Source organism: Rhinichthys klamathensis, unplaced genomic scaffold (genome assembly GCF_029890125.1).
Source record: "Rhinichthys klamathensis goyatoka isolate OS25496 unplaced genomic scaffold, OSU_Roscu_1.1 h1tg000036l_1, whole genome shotgun sequence".
In the NCBI taxonomy this organism is placed as follows: Eukaryota; Metazoa; Chordata; class Actinopteri; order Cypriniformes; family Leuciscidae; genus Rhinichthys; species Rhinichthys klamathensis.
Genome location: NW_026606584.1, coordinates 8613721 through 8631395, shown reverse-complemented (window position 1 = coordinate 8631395; position 17675 = coordinate 8613721). Strand labels below are relative to the sequence as shown.

Below are 17675 nucleotides of genomic sequence, written 5' to 3'. Positions count from 1 at the left end.
GCTGCTGTCACTTTGACATGATCATTTCTTACTTAAAAATGCTAAAAGTCGTTTTTTATTTCCTCAGTTTTTATGCCGCTTGTGTAGTCTTGGGGCTGCAATTCCTGCATGACCATAAAATTGTGTACAGGTAAGTGTCAGTGCTGAATGTAAAAACTGAAGACTTAATGAATGTTCTGTGAACCACATGTGACTGTCATAAATTTTCTTCTGCAGGGATCTGAAGCTAGATAACCTTTTGGTAGATACTGAGGGATATGTTAAGATTGCGGATTTTGGTCTCTGCAAAGAAGGTAGATAATGTACTTATATAATGTTTGTGTGATTTATGTGCGTTTCATTACTGTTTGTGTAACTCATTCCATCTCCCATTATGTAGGAATGGGCTTTAAAGATCGTACTAGTACATTCTGTGGAACTCCTGAGTTCTTAGCACCTGAAGTTTTAACAGAGACGTCATACACACGAGCGGTGGACTGGTGGGGTCTGGGAGTTCTCATCTTTGAGATGTTGGTTGGAGAGGTATGATAGATGGATTGATGCTTGATTTATCACAAGAGGAAAATTTAATAAGACTAATTAATCATTATTTTTTAACTTTAGTTGTCAGTTGGGGGGGGGGGGGGGTAATTTATAAAATCACAATTAAAGGTACACTATGTAACTTTTGGACCTCTATTGGTTAAAAAAAAAACTAAACTTTTTGCATGCATTTTTTTTTAGTCCCATGTGAACGGCTCATTCAGTGCTGTCTATTTTCGCGAAGTGTGGTTTAGTTTAGTGCGTTGCCTGTGGTGATTTCTCTAAAACATTAACGTGATACTTCAGTCTTGAATTACAAATTTACATCAAGTGGTTATGATTAATTGCGTGTATGATTTTTAGAGCAGTCAAATCGATTAATCGCGATTAAAGCCAGGGACACGCCTAACGACTGTAAGGCCGATTATGAATGTAATTTGATACTTACGACTGATCATGCCCAAACGTGTCGAGACGGTTGCGTTCAGTCGGTGTTTAAAATCTGCTGCTGTCATTGGAAACAGTCTGTAAGTGTGTTAGAATGTTTCAGCTAGTCGTTAAGTGTGTCCCTGGCATAAATCACATCTAACATAAAAGTTTTTTGTATATATATATTTATTTTTAGATTTATATATATATGTGTGTGTGCGTGCGAGAGTGTCTGTTTATATGTACGTATACACACCTATGTATAGGTATATATAAAGTAGATAAGCATAAATATACGTGTATAAACAGTATATACAGTAGTCAACATTTGAAGTGGATATATATATTTACATATATATTACACACACACGTTATGTAAACAAAAACCTTTACCTGAAATTTGATCTGAGATGCTTTGACAGCACAAATGTTTTTTATTGCATAATTTAGTGCAGTTAAACATGTAACTGGTTAAACTGGTTTTTAACTTCAATAATTATAATGAATAAAAATTATTTATTATAGTTATATAATATTGATAAATTCATGTTCAGTGAATTGGAAACAAATAGCTATATATTCACTTTAAGACACTTTTCAGTTATTTTCATTTTATTATCTGAAATAGTACACTGAAATTGTTTCAAATATATAATAATTAAAAAAAATTCAATTGAAGTGCATTGTGCGTTAAAGTCGTGTAATTCTAAATGACATGGAGAGATTGTGTGGTGATGGGTTATTCCTCATTTTATTCTCAGTCCCCATTTCCTGGCGATGATGAAGAGGAGGTGTTTGACAGTATTGTTAATGATGAAGTTCGCTATCCAAGGTTCCTCTCCACAGAAGCCATCTCCATAATGAGAAGGGTATGTTTGGACATGTCCTGCTTTGGTTTAACTATTGTCCTAGGCTACACCTCATTTTATTGTATAGGGCAATCCTTAAAATCACAACAGTGCTTTTTAGAAAGGCGGTTCTCTTTTGTTATGGCACTTAGCATTAATTTACTAGCTATGTTTATAAGCTTAAAACATTCTCCTCTTTATCCAGTTGTTAAGGAGAAATCCAGAGCGCCGCCTTGGCGCAGGGGAAAGAGATGCGGAGGAAGTGAAGAGGCATCCATTTTTCAGAGTAGGCCATCTGTTTTACCTCTTTTTTTTTCTTTTTTTTCTTACTTCCATGTGTCACTGATAAAGTCCTTACCACACATTTGTTTATTCTCCTTTAGAATATGGAATGGGATGGACTGCTGACAAAGAAGATCCGGCCTCCATTCGTGCCGACCATCAAAAGCCGTGAGGACGTTAGTAACTTCGATGACGAATTCACCTCAGAGGCACCGATACTGACTCCACCTCGTGAGCCGAGGGTTCTGACAGTCAACGAGCAGGAGCAGTTTGCAGACTTTGACTACATCGCTGACTGGTGTTAACCCAGATCCTCATAAACCCTGATCACACATGCTCAACACTGAACCAGCCGGAAAACTCCTTTTCTATAGGACACATTAGAGAAGAAACCTCTTTTCCTCTATGCTCTTACTCGTGCCATTTAAGGGATTGGTAATAACCTTTAAGAAACAAGAATGAAGTGGTTGAGTCTTGGTAGCCCAACGTGGCGTCTTTTCATTGTCAGAGTACTGGGACACTGATTAGTGACCATTACAAACTTGTGAGGATTCATCAGGATCAACTGCAGCTTCTCTCTCCATTTTCAACACATTTTCTCAGTTTTCAAAGACTAAAATGTGCCTATTGTCTTCAGATGTTGGGGGCAGACACACAACTGAATATCTGAACCTGGCCAAGACCTCAAATTGCAAATTCTTCACTCCATAATAGAAATATCTTACAAGAGGAGAAAGCTCAAGGAGAATTCTATTGAATAATTTATTTTCTTTACAGGGCTTCCAAATAATAACTATCAGGTACAGAAAAACCTACCAAAGCGTTCCTGCCAAATGCTCTTCTACCCTTTTTGTTAGATTAAAAAAGACCTTGGCCAAGAGCACAGATAAATTAACTTGAATTTTATAAAGGTAAAATGAGAGAAAGCTGCGATTTAATTACTCTTTCAAGAATTCTTCGTTTCTATAAAAGCATCCTTGTACTCTAATCATCAAAAGAAATGTAAGTTATAGTTTTATACTGTATTTTTAGAATATTAGCCATTTGGATCTGCTGTATGTAATGACAATGGTTGTACACATATATGAATTGTAAGATTATCATTTTGGAGAGGGCAGCTCAAAGTTGAGAGCAATTCTGAACTTTTCAAATGGAATGTAAAAATGTATATTCATGAATACAAAAAAAATGTATATTTTTGGCATGTGGTCATGCCAAAGCTGGCTGTATGTTTTATTAGTTGACATTTTTTTAAAGAAATTTGTAGTCTGACTATTTCGGATCATTTGACAACGATTTCTCACAAGTTAGCCATTTTGTGGTTGTATGTCAACATTAAACCATTTTTAATAGAAAGGTTTTTTTAGTCTGTGATTACAATTCCTACTTGTTAGACATAATTTGTTCCAGTGAACTCACTCAGCTGTGAGGTAGCTTATGATGGACTCCTGCCAACAATTCCACTCAAGTGTATCACGAAACCTTCCTCAAATACATTCTGTACACCAACTGACACCTGGTTTCTGTCTGTTCCTCTTGGTAAGAACTTCACAGAAGAATGTGTATGCTCCAAACAAACTAATGAAGACACGCATCCATACTATCAACTAAGTGTTTACATAGTTTTTTTTTACAGTCTATGGTTTACATGCACATCAGAATTAGACTTAAGGCAGGCTGAAACAATGTTTAGTATTGTGTACAAAATGTAGCGTATATATATATATTTTTTTACACTTTTATTTCGGATTTTTTCCTTTAGTGTGTGTGTGTTTGATTAATAGACACCATAAGCATGCTTGATATCAAATAGGCTAATTTAATGATTGGCTTGTCATAACGAAAGACATGTTTAATAGTTCATATTTGATTGCACATTTGGACAGACAATGTTGCTTAAATATAACTTTGCATTTAAATCTGTTGGTGGGCTGTCTGTTATGAAATAGGAATTGGTGGCTTTACTGCTGAGTGATAGCCTAATGTGATAAATGTAAATCTTACAACAGGTGGAAGATGACTGATGTACCTGTCTGGCCAAACCTGTTGGTCTAGGTTTAGTACTTGCTGTTACAATGGGATTTTGTATCAGTGACAAAATGCAAACCGGTCTAGAGGATTACCAATAAGCTACTTTTTTTAAAACCGTTTCCTGCAGTGGGTGGCATGTGACATTTGCAAAAAGCAGAAGCAGTTGATGGTTGAGTCACCTGAGCTCACCTGACTGCTGCAGGGAAGAAGCAAACTATCGCTCTGCGGGTCTAACTGGTCCTGTCTGGGTGTGTATTACATGAGTAACTAGGCTTTCCCATGGAAAGCTTCATCCACTCTGTGAACTTTCAAAACTCCCTCCTCTGTGTGCAAGATTAAGGTAATGTCTAATGTGATTAAACAACCTCCTCTGCACAGTATCATAAACACGTGAAATACTCCCTCTGAGGTATTTGAGAAACCAACTATTTGGTGAAAAGGGTGTATGTAAACGCACCATGTTATCCAGCATGATTTGAGAATATTCCAAAGAGCATCTTGTGATTCAGTGAACGCTAGAACATCTGACCATTTGTACAAAGAGGTCACAGGGCAAATGTCAAAATGTACTTATTTGATTAGTGACATCTTAAATATTTATTTTATATCATCCGGAACATGTTAGTAGGCCTATAATAAAAAAGGGACATGTCTGACCCCTTTCAAGCTTAATTTTCAGGTTTGAATTTGATTAAACCAGATTTTCAAAGCTGATCAGACTTTTGAACAGTGCTGTAAAAATGATTTTTCTGTCTGATAGTAAGTGACCAGACGCTATCTTGAAAAACTGTCATAGCAATAGGCTACATGCTCTCCAGGGGATAGTCAGGACATGGGACAGATTTACAGACAGGAAGAGGAAAGGGAAGCTGGGAAATAAGTTGGAGAGGAGAGGCTGCGCCCTTCAATTGCTGGTGCTTCAGAGAATTTTTTTTTTATCTGCTGAAAGGAAGCGAACAAAAATATAGGAGGAAATTAGGGTATCACTGATAAAAGACTTTAAAGTCCCCCTGTGGTGAAAATCAAGCTTTTAATGTTGTTTATATGTCAATGTGGTGTTTTTAATTTGCTTTAAGACAAACCATGTACAAATGCATGTTAACACCATTGCTGAGTATTTTCTCTTTAATAGTGCAGTCAACCAAAGAGTCTCAAAAACGCGGTTTGAAATCGCTGGTGTTTCTGACGTCCAAACACCTAGTCACGTCAACGTGTAATCGTCAGAGTGGATCTCTGAGCTGGTGTGAGTGAGTGGAGGCGGGGCTAATTTATATATTCATAGAACCGCATATGAGGCAAGGGTGTAAAGTTACATTAAAGCTATTTTAAGGCATGAAGATTTTAGGATTTTTTTTTTTTTTTTTAATATGTCATTTTGGTGATCAAAGATGAGTTTTAAGGGCTACAATTATTGACTACAGGGGGATTTTATCTTCATTGAACATTTGCTGCTAACAGAAAAGGCCCAAGAAGTCAAATACAAATGAATTGTCTAATAATATATCATTTATATCACTCAGGCCTGGTTTCTAAACAGGGCTTAGATTAAGCCAGGATTAGGCTTTAGTTCAATTGGGACATTTAAGTAGCTTTTATAAATGTGCCCTAGAAAAAAAAAAAATACTGGTGTGAATCAGGCGAAACAATGGTCCTGATATATTTTACGATATCTCTGTGCAAGTTGCTTTTAGTTAAAACAGCTCCGTCATGCATTTTAGTCTGAGACTAGGCAGGTTAATGTTCAAACAGGTTATAATGTTCCACCTATATGAAATATTTCCGGTTGAATAATGCCATCTTGAGGTCGACCAATGACATTGTCTTGGAAAAAAAAAACCTGTTTGTTCCAAAAAAAAAAAAAAAACTAAGACATTGGAGAATAAAAGAAAAATATTGATCCAAGAGAAATGGGACCAGAACATGTTGCAGGTCAGACTTAAACCTGTCTCTCACATGAGCACCATAACTCAACATGCTAGAAGTATGTTTTCTAACTGCTGCACCACAGCTATGATATGAGTTGTGCTCTGTGGGTAAATGTAATTTACTGTAAACATTGTAAAATAATGCAAACACTGGGACTACATAATTCCTGACTTTGCATGGAGGGTCACAGAAATTGTGACATATACTGATGGAAACTGATATCAGAAATGCAGCTAAATTAGATACAACATGGTGCTGCATTAAACATGCTGTTTCCATCTCACAAGCCCTGAACTAACAGCACCTTTTACACATTTTATTCTACCTACACTACCATTGAAACGTTTGGGGTCAATAATATATATATATATTTTTTTTTTACAATTTTTAAAAGTCTGTTATGCTCACATTAAAATGTAATGTATTCATGTGATCCAAATGACTGATCCAGAAAACTGTAAACACAAGCTCTAAAAGACACTTCAGCCACTGTTTAGTCATTGTAAGAGGATGTAACGACGATATACAAGTAAAATATGTTATAAATCTGACAGGTGCTGCACATGTATTGCTGGATTATCAGGCTTTCACAAATCAGCTTTTGTTCCAGCTCTTCAGAATGGCTTCTGCTGCATCCAAGGTACTGTCTTGCTGTAGTGGAAAAAAAAATCCATTACATACTATTAGCACTGTTAAGGCATTTAATGTCATTTGTTATAAGAAAATAAATTTCTGCAACATTCAGACAGATTCAGAAAGGAAGTACAGCTAAATATAGATTTGGCGGTCTGTAGATAGCCGAATGATCTTTTGTATTTACTGTAAAAGCCTGAAGTAAACCCATTCCTTACCTTGATAAAGCACAAACGAATGTATTTCTCGAACTGCTTTACTGAATCTTCCCCCACAAAAGCTGTTACAGGAATTGCAGCCAATTTCTTAAAAAAAAAAAAAAAAAATTACTATGCTTTGTTCTGTTATATATATATATATATATATATATATATATATATATATATATATATATATATATATATATATATATATATATATATATATATATATATATATATTCCTAAAATAAAAAAGAGAGTACCTTCTCTTTTATCATCCATTTGACAAACTTGTAGTCATAAGGTTCTTCGTCTCCCATATGTGACAGGTCCTGATCTATAATTAGCAGACACGACAGAACAACATCAATCAGATTAAACCACCCACAACCAATGTCACCTTTGCCTCTGTAAATATAATCTTATTAACATACATGACTTCAACCCACTTACTGAGTGCTGTGACATCCACTATCATGAAGTATCCTCCCTCAGGGACCACTGGAGTCATCCCAATCTGTCTCAACATGGCTGCCATACGGTCTCTTTTGCCTTCCAGCTCTAATGCTAGAGAGGAAAAGTAGCAGTCGGGTTGACCCATCAGCTCATAGTCCCGAAGAAGACCCTGGCCAACAGCCTCCTATTGTGCGGTACAATTATGTCACAAACCCATAGAATGCAATGCATTGAATAGTGCGTTGCAACACCGTAAAAACCAATAACAAAGACAAAACTTGCCTGTAATGGGGTCGGACACGTATAGAGACTGTTTTGCATAACAGTCTGCAGGTGTTTGATCAAGTGTTTAGGCCCGATTGACCAACCCAACTGAAAAAAAAAAAAAAAAGTATCGTTGTATTGTACATAAACTGCACACACCAAATGTTTTTTTTTTATCTCTTTACTTATATTTTTTTAATGACCATAGCTTTAAAAATTCACGTTTTTGATAATTTACGCTGCAGAGCAAAGTTTCAAAGTTTACCACAGACCTTATTTTACTCGTAAATTGAAGAAAAAAAAACATTATAAAAACCCATGGGAAAATCTCGAGGGAACCACTATCGAATTAGGTTGTGTTTACACAACAACGATATATTAAACCAGAAAAGTTTTTCCTTTGCATTTTTCACGTACAGACGACAATGGTGTCAAAATGATCCCATTTACATGGATAAAAAAAAAAGAAAAAGAAAAAAGAAGCTGTATTTTGCATGCCATGCCAGTAGTTGGCGATGTCACGTTGTAAAGAAACTCTACGCGCATATAGACTGAACCAGAGCCATAGAGAGAAAGAGTTGCGACACTCCCATAGACCGCCATAGGAACTTTGGAATGCGGAAGTAACGCGTGTCGTGGAGCGGCCAATAGTTCCAAACACTGATAGTTTCTCCATTAAACCCCATTAATTTTCAGTGCTTCAGAAGTACGTTCGCTGGTAAATTAATGAAATTACTGTATTTTTTTACTTTTACACACATTAGCCGACCTCTTGTGAATCTAGTCTGTAGTTATATTTAATGTAGCCAGTTTTAGTAAATGTTTATTGGAAGATAATAGGTTAGTTGCAGCGATAGCTTACGTGACCAACACTTCACTAACGTTAGCTAACTGGCTAACTGGTAACCTGATGTATATAATATATAATATTTTTAATAATATTTTATATGTATATATATATATAACCTATATATAATATTATATACACACACACACACAATTCATTTATTTAAATGGGTTAGGGAGGGTTATGCATGTGCTTATATGTATTTAGGAACATAGTTAATTCACTCATTAACTATCTCTCCGGTTTAATTTTATGAAGAATATTTTTCGGTTGAATATTTACCGAACATTGCTGTATATAGTCGTTGCTTTCTACGTTATGGGAGCAGTCTATTTCCCTCCTAAATCATTCATTTGTACATGCACAGCGTAATTATTTATATTTTGTGTTGGTTGGAATTCTGAACGGACTGCAGACCTCTTTGCGTGATCACGAAGGTAGGCTAATGGCTGAATCGGAATTTATAAGCAAGATCACGGGAATCAATAGCCTAATACAGCCCAGTTGTGCTAAAATAAATATCATGAGACGTCCATCATCAGATGAATGACATGGAAAAGTTAAGTTAGAGCCGCTAAAGCCAGTGCTAACGTACTACCCATGCGAACATGAACACTAAGCTTTTCCCTCCAAAAAAATAGCCTAAAACTTATCTAAGTTGTCACCCTGCCTCTCCAAATGCAAAACTGACATTAACAAAATGCAATAACAGCTTAAAAAGTACTTGGGTGTGTGTTTTATTTTATATTTACCGTTTAATAATGCAATCGCTGCTGTCTGTCCATAGAAGAACATGACAGCCCGCGTATGTTTTGGAACTAATGGGGCGTACATGAACCACGTGACAGCCGTCGCGGCGACATCAAAGCGTGTCGCAACTCTTTCTCTCTATGGCTCTGGACTGAACACATCATGCGCATGACGTCACAGTTTTCACTAATTTGTGTTTTTGGAGTTGATGATATTAGTATAGTTTTCAAAAACTTGCACTTTGGGTACGTTTACACGACAATGATGTACTATATCATAAATGGAAAAGTTTTTACTATTTCCGCGTACAGAAGACAATGTCTTTTTTATAGTTTTATAATTTTTATAGTTTACACGGAGACGATAACAGTATAATTTTAAAAAACTTGCACTATAAAAACGTTTTTCAAAAGTTTGTGTTTTCAGGCCCCCACACTGCCATTGTCGTCTAAATGAATGGCCAAAATGCATTTACAAAAGGTTTTTAGTTGAAAATGGTGTTGTGTAAACCGCCCTTTCAAAAGTTTGCATTGTTAGGCCCCCAAAGCGCATATATCACCATTTACCACCTCATAGCTCACAATAGGTCTGTTTTTAAAGGTTTATAAGTTATTCTTAAAAATCAGTTCCCCTATAGAGAAAAAGAATGGGAACTTGCACTCTATGGTGCGTTGGCATTAAACTTGCCATGATGCATCATTTTGTTATAGCTCTTTTCAACATTGTATGTTGTTTTTATGGAGTTTTTTGTAGTTTTTTGGAGACTGGAGTTAAAATTAAAAATCTAAAGTCTAAAAATCTCTATTTTATTCCACAGAGAAAAATAACAGGGGATGGGTTAAAATTTACAGGAGGAGTGTAAGTAAATAGTGAATTTTAGGCGTGAATTATTCCTTTAAGGTAAAGCCAGATATAAATTTGAACAATGAAGATAACGGTCAAATACCTTCCATCCAGTCACGCTGAATGTTTTCCCTGCACTGCCGATAGTGATGGTTCTGTCCCACATTCCAGGGAGGGTTGCTGTTCAGAGAGAAAACTGCAGAATCATCACCTCTTAATAGCACATGTAATCCATTGACTCAAAAGATAAGATGCACAACTGGAGAAATATCACATACCTATCTTTACATGCTCATGGCCTTTATATATGAGCCATTCATATACCTCATCACTGAAGCACAGGGTGTCGTGTTTGATGCAGAGATCTGCAATCGCTTGCAACTCGCTCCTACTGAATATCTGGGAGTAGAAGAGAGCTTTAGGATATTAATATGCCATTTTGGAACTAAATGCAATACATCACCTTACTTTTCCAATAGGGTTATTAGGAGTGTTGATGATGATAGCCTTGGTCTTGGAGTTGAATTTACTAGCAAGTTCTTCCTGGTCCAGAACCCAGTCAGCACTATTTATACTGGTTGTTGCGGGTGACTTCTAAAGAACAGATCAATGAAGTGTTATGTTTCATATTATGTTTTCATAATTAACTTTAATACAGAAGGCTAACCTACCAGTCGCAAAGGTATGAAAACAGGTTTGGCTCCTGCCATTTTCACCATAGGAACATAGCAGTCAAAAAAAGGTTCTATTATAATAACCTGAATGGAGAAAATGGAGAGTGAGTGAATCATAATCTAGTGGAATGCTTGAAGTACAATGAGTACTAAATATGTTTTTATGTTTTCACCTCATCTCCCTCCTCAACCAGAGCCTGCATAGCGCTGAACAATGATCCATATCCACCCACTGTTACCAGGATCTCTTTAAACGGGTCGAGCTGACGGTCATAGACTTTTCCATATACTTTTGACAGAGCTTTAACCAATGTTGGATGGCCCTTAAAAAAAAAAAAAAAAAAAATTTGAGTGATTTTTCAACACATAATGCAGGATGATAATAAAGTGTGGATAGAACATACAAAGCCACGTGTGTACTGGTTCAGCCTGTCTACCATTGCTGCCTGAGCGAGACCTTCTTTCACATAGGAGGGAGGAGGGATGTCTGGGTAACCCTGTCCAAGATTAACAATGGAAGGGTCTGCTGCCACTGATGTGAAGGCCACCCTAAACAACACACGACACACTATTCAGAACATTTAACACATGTCTGTGAGAAAGTTTTTTTTAGCAAATAAAGCTTGATTCTTACCATACATTTTTGTCCAGACCTTCTATTCTTTTCGCATTCTTGTGTTTTATGGAAGCCATCTTACACAAAAAAAGTGAAAGAACAAAATAAAGGAATGTCAAAGAGAAATGAGTAATTCAGTCAAACTTGCACTCACTTTGCAGGATGATAAAGCTCTAACGTAAAATCTATTAGTCTGTAATACGCGTGGAGTAGATCTGAAAATAGGGAGTAGATACATTTCAGCCAAAAAAAAGTCGAAATCGTATCAAATATTCATTGCTCACTTCAAAACATTGCGGTCACAGATAAGACTCCTTTCAGTTTATTGGTTGCTGTATTTGTAAATCTGTGTTGTGTTTCACGCGAGCAGATTCTGCCTGACGCAAACGTCCCACGCCTCTAAAACGGACCAATCGTAATGCTCTTTTTAAAGATCCGATACAGTTCTGTGTGTTCTAGTCTGGAATGGTAAATGTCGACGATGTTAATTAAGTTACGTGTGATGACCTTACTCTTTTGGAACTCTCGATGCAATGATTCTAAAGCCCGCATAACCTGTTTAAATATGTATGAACTATCTATCTTCTTCGCTGTGATGGGAAGTCCGAATCAATCCCAAGAATCAGTTCTCCGATTAGTCATTTCAAAGAACCGAGTCAAAAACGATTCAGTGACTTTGGAAGCGGCTCCAGATCTCCCACCGTTACGTGGATTATATTCATCTCCAGATTGCAATATACCCTACATTATACATACCTCTGGTACGTTTTTATTTAGGCGTATTCTTTTTTTCGATTAAAGTTTAAATCTAGGGTGCTGGTTATGGTAAAACCTAGTGTGTTCGTTGGCAGCCAGTTCACAAAAACGTCACACGTAAATAACGTACAAATTTACGTCTGGTTGAAAAAAAGTTATTTTTTTCTTCTTTTTTAAGCGGTAGGCTATTTAAAACCAACTTGATAAAATATAATTAGGTCAAATAGCTTGACATGCGTGTATGGAGTAGAATCTAGCCTAGGCTATTAAGCTAGGCTAAGAAAAAATAAAATAAAAAAATATATATAAAGCGTTATACCTTTTAGACACTGCACATGCTAAAGGGCACATGAACTAAAACTGACTTCTAGTTTGCTCGCAGTAACAATTTTATACTCACGTTTCTGATTGTCTCACTAGCTGATTAACGCCTCTGAATAAGGCTCCTGCAGGAAAAGCAAGAACGTGCCTTGGGGCAGAGTTGTATGTTTTTTGTAGTCACGGTTAAATGAATCATTAATGGTGATATCCAACCTATCCTAGACAATTACTTATTGCATGTCACCAAATGTCGACACAAAGTCCATATTTTCTTGGAAAACTGAATGGCAGTGAGATCATGTAAGCAGCATTTTACATCATTCGTCAACATGTATTTTTCCTCAGCAGGTGGCGCTGTAACCAACCACAGAGACATGTCAGTTATTTGCCTTCTACTTTTATTAGTAATCGATTAGGATTAATTATTCAGTTAATAAATTAACATTATACATCTCAGGCTCAGCACATTAAAGCTGTAAAAAGTTTTCGTGTCAAGACAATACTACACATTTCTTCTTTGACTTGGAATGTAATTTCTCATAAGGCCTATTTATTTACAGGTTCACTGAAGTAGAGGCTAATCCTGCTAATGTTGTAAAGTAAAGAAGAGTTGAACAGTTTCTCTTCACACTTCACTGTATAAACATCCTTTCAAGTCATTGACATTTCTAATTTTGAAATATTTCTCTGCTAATATTTTAGCTATCATATTTCAAATTTTGTTGTCATTTAAATTCATACAATACATTTTTATTTAGCTTAGAATTATTTTCCGGTTACATCACCAACTTTTCTTACTTTGTTTAGATCAGTGTTTCTCAACCTCTCCTGCAGGGACCCCCTGACAGGCCATGTTTTTGTTTTAACTCTGAAATGGCACACCTGATTCAAGTAATTAAAGGCTTAATGAGTAATTAGAGTAGGAATAGTTCAATTAATCAATTAGTCAACTACTCATTAAGCCTTTAATGACTTGAATCAGGTGTGCCATTTCAGGGTTAAAACAGAAACATGGCCTGTCAGGGGGTCCCTGCAGGAGAGGTTGAGAAACACTGGTTTAGATAATGTATTTACTACATTAAATCAGGGTCCCCTTTCGATAACGGTTCAATCACATTGCATTGACAGCTGACGCTATGAAATCTCTTTCTCTGAAAATACTAAAGCCTGATTGAATCATGTTGAATCATGAATCATGTGCAACTGCACGGACCAATGGCGTCTCAGCGCAGCCAAAAAATGGTGCACAAAATAAGTGCCATTTCATCAGAATCTTTCCTCAAGTGTGAAGACCATCTCCTCACTGATCTCGTGAAGAAAAGAAGCCTACCTGTTTCCGTTTTGAAGAGCCCAGCAGCGATATCATTAACTCGACTAAGAGGCGCCTCTCCCATGCGGCCACCCGGCGAGTGATCGAGCGAGTTTACTCACGATAAAAGAGCATTTCAATTGGTGTTTGTTGCAAATTGTTGCACCACTAATGTCTCGCCTTGCTGCGCTCGTGGATCACTTTCTGTAACAGAAGTAATCCCGCCCCTTACGCTCATCCTTTCTCTACCCTCTCCTCTCACAAGCAGGAAGAAAGTCAGAGTCGCGGGGCCTGGGAAACGGGACTCAGAGAGCTCACGCCGGTCCAGATCCAGCGTGTCTCATTCTCCCCAAAGCAAGAGGATTCCCTTGTGCTGTTTACCTGCGAAGACCAACGCCCCTCTTCCGGTGTGGGTGGATTAGTCTCGTTTCGAGGGTCTGAGAAAGATGATGGCGATGATGCCATGTCCCTGGTTGCTTCAGATGCAGAGAAGTGATTGAACCTCACTGAGGATTCCGCCACCCTGCCACAAAATGTGCCAGATGATTCTCAGCCCTGGCTGGACTCCGAGCTCACCAGAGTCCTCTCAAAGGCAGTCGAGGAGCTGGGGTTAGAGTGGTTCCTGCAGCCAAGGCACTGCCAGTGAGCCCCGAGCATTTTTTCCAGAGGTTTTCGTGGCGTGCCCCCTAACACCTGCCCAGCCCCACCCCAAGGCAGAGCCTGAGGTCAGTCAGAGCTCCTCACTGTTGAGGCCCCCGGATCGAAGCCATCCCTGAGCCAGACTCGCAGGGCCTAATTCTCTGCCTTTGGCTTGGACAGTTGTGCGCTTATGACACAGTGCTGTTGGATTGCATTCCCCATAGCATCAGCTATCGACGCAATGTGAGTGAACCGTTATCGAAAGGGAACGTTTCGGTTAGTAACGTAACCTTGGTTCCATGAGATAAACGGGAACGAACAGTGCGTAAGCTTGTGTTATGCTTGCACTTTTTGCAGTCGCTTGACACTTCCTCAGTTGAAAGGCTTTCAGTAGACCCAAGAACCCCTAAATGTAAATAAATAAATAAAAAACTAACATTATTACATAATTCAGTCCTTTATGCCGTACCTTCTCCCTATGCAGTACCTTTACAGACCCACAGGGGTCCATAAAACCCTGACATTAAATAATAGATGATCTCAATAGTGTGTGCCTTTTGGAGAACACATTTTAACATGTTGACTATCATTTGACATAAATGGGTGAACCCTATCTGAAATCTTTACAAAGCAGTTCAACCATCTAAAAGCAATTTGTTGATTGGTTTGAAATGACCAGAACAGGGAAGCTGAGGACATTTGTCAGTCTGTCAGTCTACCATGTTTTTTTAGCCCTGATGAGACGTCTTCTGTCATTAACTCACATGCTCACGTGCTTAGAGGAACACTTCATATGACAATCTACAAGATCATACAGTATGTTTACAAAACAACCTTTGGAGAAGAGGCATATCCTTAAACATATATAGCCTACATATCACTAGCACTGACCAACCATTTAGGTATTAATATATATATTTTCATGGGTTTATAAGCTTGACTTAGAGCAGTATGATAATGTCAGCAATGTAGTTACAGTCATCAACCAAACTGTTTTTTGTTGCTGACATAAGCATTGATAAAGGTGATTTTTTTTTTGTTGGCTCGCTTACCGAAGCACAGCTCTAAACCACCTCTGGACAAATATTCTCCATCGTAAGTGCCGTGGCTCATCATGGAAGATCATTGTCAAAGGGGACCCGGTTGTTCAAAGGGAGGACACAAAATAAATGTAGTCAAGCTGCGGGGTGTTTTGGACAATGCAGAGGCCAAACTAGCATTTATAGTTTCTTGTGGATGATCAAAAACTCTCATAGCCAGTATCCTTTGACCTAATGTGGGATGAGGGTAGCTATAGTGGTGCAGCTGATGTCAAGAATGGCTTTGCTTTCATATTTCATTCACTGGATCAGTATCCATTGTTCTTGAGAGACTCTCAGTGGTTCCTGCTTGGGATCAATCAAAAAAGCAGCTGAAACCGCTGCGTTTCAGCCTCTGGCAAAGTTCATTCAGAAGCTAGTGAAATTGTAAGGGTCAAGAAGACATCAACCTTATGTTCAGAAATGTTGTTTTTGAACTATAAGGGAACTAGAAGAGTTAAAATAATAGGTCCCAGTCTACCACAGAAACTTACATAAGAAATACTAGACTTGCACCTGCAGACCAAATGGCCTTGGCCTGGACTTCAATTTTTTTCACAGAATTGGACAAGATCCTATAAATAGAATATTTAGCCTGCAGAACTTTTGAGAGCTCTACATTTATGGAAACATCTTGTCAGTGGCAACTACAAATATATATATATATATATATATATATATATTTTTTTTTTTTTTTTTTTATGTAACATTTGAATAGACCTTATAATCTTTTGCATTATGCTTCATCATCTGAGCTACAATGTTATCAAACATTATATAAGGCAATGTCACATTAAAACAAATTGTTTAATAATGCAAGCTAATCAATAAGGTTAGTTTTAGGAGTCATAAACACGCACTGATAAAGAGAGGGAGGGAGGGAGGGAGGGAGAGAGAGAGGGAGGGAGGGAGAGAGAGAGGGAAGGAAGGAGAGAGAGAGAGGGAGGGAAGGAGAGAGAGAGGGAGGGAGAGAGAGAGGGAGGGATAGAGAGAGGGAGAGAGGGAGGGAGAGAGAGAGGGAGGGAGGGAGAGAGAGAGGGAGGGAGGGAGGGAGAGAGAGAGGGAGAGAGAGAGGGAGAGAGAGAGGGAGGGAGGGAGGGAGGGAAGAAGAAGAATATACCACTAAATTTTGGTTACCACCGACTTACGGAAACAAAACAAAACATTGATAAATTTTTCAAAATATATTTTATGTTCCACAGAAGAGAGAAAGTAGTTTGGAATGATGGGGTGATAAAGATTGTTTTGGGGGTGAACTATCGCTTTAAAATCCACAGCATAAACCTTTTTGTCACATGCAAGTAGCACTCACAAAGACGATTCAAATAACAGGCTTTAGACTCTGAAGATCAGGATAAACTCAAACCAATCCATACATTAATGAGAACTAACAGAGACCTGAACAGTAACAAGAGAATTAAATTAGACACAGGTTATAATCAGTAACTAAGGAACCTAATAAGAAACGCAGACAAACAGGAACACAAAACCAAATCAGAGCATAGATGTTACACCTTTTACAATGGCCCTCAATTACCCAAAGAAAAAAAAATTAATAACATGATATTCTCTCTGCCTTTTTCCTTTATGATTTTGCAAAACCTTAGCTGGTTAAAGACAACACTGCAATGTTCTAGACTGGACTTCTATGTAGGAGTAAAGCAACATTACAGGACTATATTTGGAATTTCCCACTTGCAAGAAATACATCACTTTGAAACAACTATTTGGTGGGTCATGAATTCTGCCCTTGACAGGACACTCTTCTTTGAAACGTTGTCTGAGGATATGCCTCTGAAAATAAATTTTTGTCATATATTTAGTCCACACCACATATATTCCACCACAGATCAGTAAGTTTTCTAACCCTACTCTATGATGCATTTCTAATACCAGTCTAATAGCAGAGCTTATAAAATGTCAGCCTTATAAGCGAATAGGCTTTTAGTTGAGGAAGACCTTTTAAAGTCTCTGGCGCCCAATGTCAAAGAGGGTTTCCGTAGAACAAAGAGGGAGCGTGCAAGCAAGCCTGGGGCAGATGGTGCAGCCAATCAGACATGCTGTAAACATATGATCTAGTAAAGAGGCTATGACAGTGGGATGACAAAGTTAATGTCTGTTATGCCTGGTGTGGAGGAGTCTGAATAGTCTATGAACACTTGCATGATCATTGCTGTTAGTTTCCATTTCTGATATATAGGCCACTAAAAATGCATACTTTTAAAAGTTCCTTTACTCTATTTTACCATG

The 17675-nt window shown here is 37.7% G+C and overlaps 2 protein-coding genes across 4 annotated transcripts in view; one reads left to right on the top strand and one right to left on the bottom strand.

Moving 5' to 3' along the window:
* pkn2b (protein kinase N2b) overlaps positions 1-2848 on the top strand; it is a 66320-nt gene extending 63472 nt beyond the window's left edge. For both annotated transcript variants that reach the window (XM_056246243.1, XM_056246242.1), the window contains exons 17-22: positions 68-130; positions 217-293; positions 380-522; positions 1713-1820; positions 2005-2085; positions 2183-2848. In XM_056246243.1, the coding sequence (XP_056102218.1) occupies positions 68-130; positions 217-293; positions 380-522; positions 1713-1820; positions 2005-2085; positions 2183-2386 (676 nt within the window). In that variant the 3' untranslated portion in view covers positions 2387-2848. The remainder of the gene's footprint in view (positions 1-67; positions 131-216; positions 294-379; positions 523-1712; positions 1821-2004; positions 2086-2182) is intronic.
* A 3632-nt stretch (positions 2849-6480) lies between these two features.
* LOC130081262 (kynurenine--oxoglutarate transaminase 3) lies at positions 6481-11664 on the bottom strand. Of its 2 annotated transcripts, XM_056246251.1 has the most exons (13): positions 11470-11664; positions 11340-11398; positions 11110-11254; positions 10879-11028; positions 10703-10789; positions 10500-10625; positions 10310-10430; positions 10135-10211; positions 7610-7699; positions 7325-7511; positions 7135-7208; positions 6890-6976; positions 6481-6689 (listed from the first exon to the last, which is right to left on the bottom strand). In XM_056246251.1, the coding sequence occupies exons 1-13, from the start codon at positions 11557-11559 to the stop codon at positions 6633-6635; spliced, it is 1350 nt and encodes a 449-aa protein (XP_056102226.1). In that variant the 5' UTR covers positions 11560-11664; the 3' UTR covers positions 6481-6632. The 2 variants fall into 2 exon arrangements, with proteins under 2 accessions (XP_056102226.1, XP_056102225.1); XM_056246250.1 differs by having other exon boundaries at positions 11340-11662.
* Between the last annotated feature and the right edge of the window lie 6011 nt (positions 11665-17675).

Coding starts and splice junctions, on each gene's coding strand:
- LOC130081262 (XM_056246251.1), bottom strand. CDS start 11,559: ATGTATCTACTCCCTATTTTCAGATCTACTCCACGCGTATTACAGACT. Junction 11,255..11,339: donor GGTCTGGACAAAAATGTATG/GTAAGAATCAAG, acceptor TGTGTTGTTTAG/GGTGGCCTTCACATCAGTGG. Junction 10,626..10,702: donor TTTTCATACCTTTGCGACTG/GTAGGTTAGCCT, acceptor TCTGTTCTTTAG/AAGTCACCCGCAACAACCAG.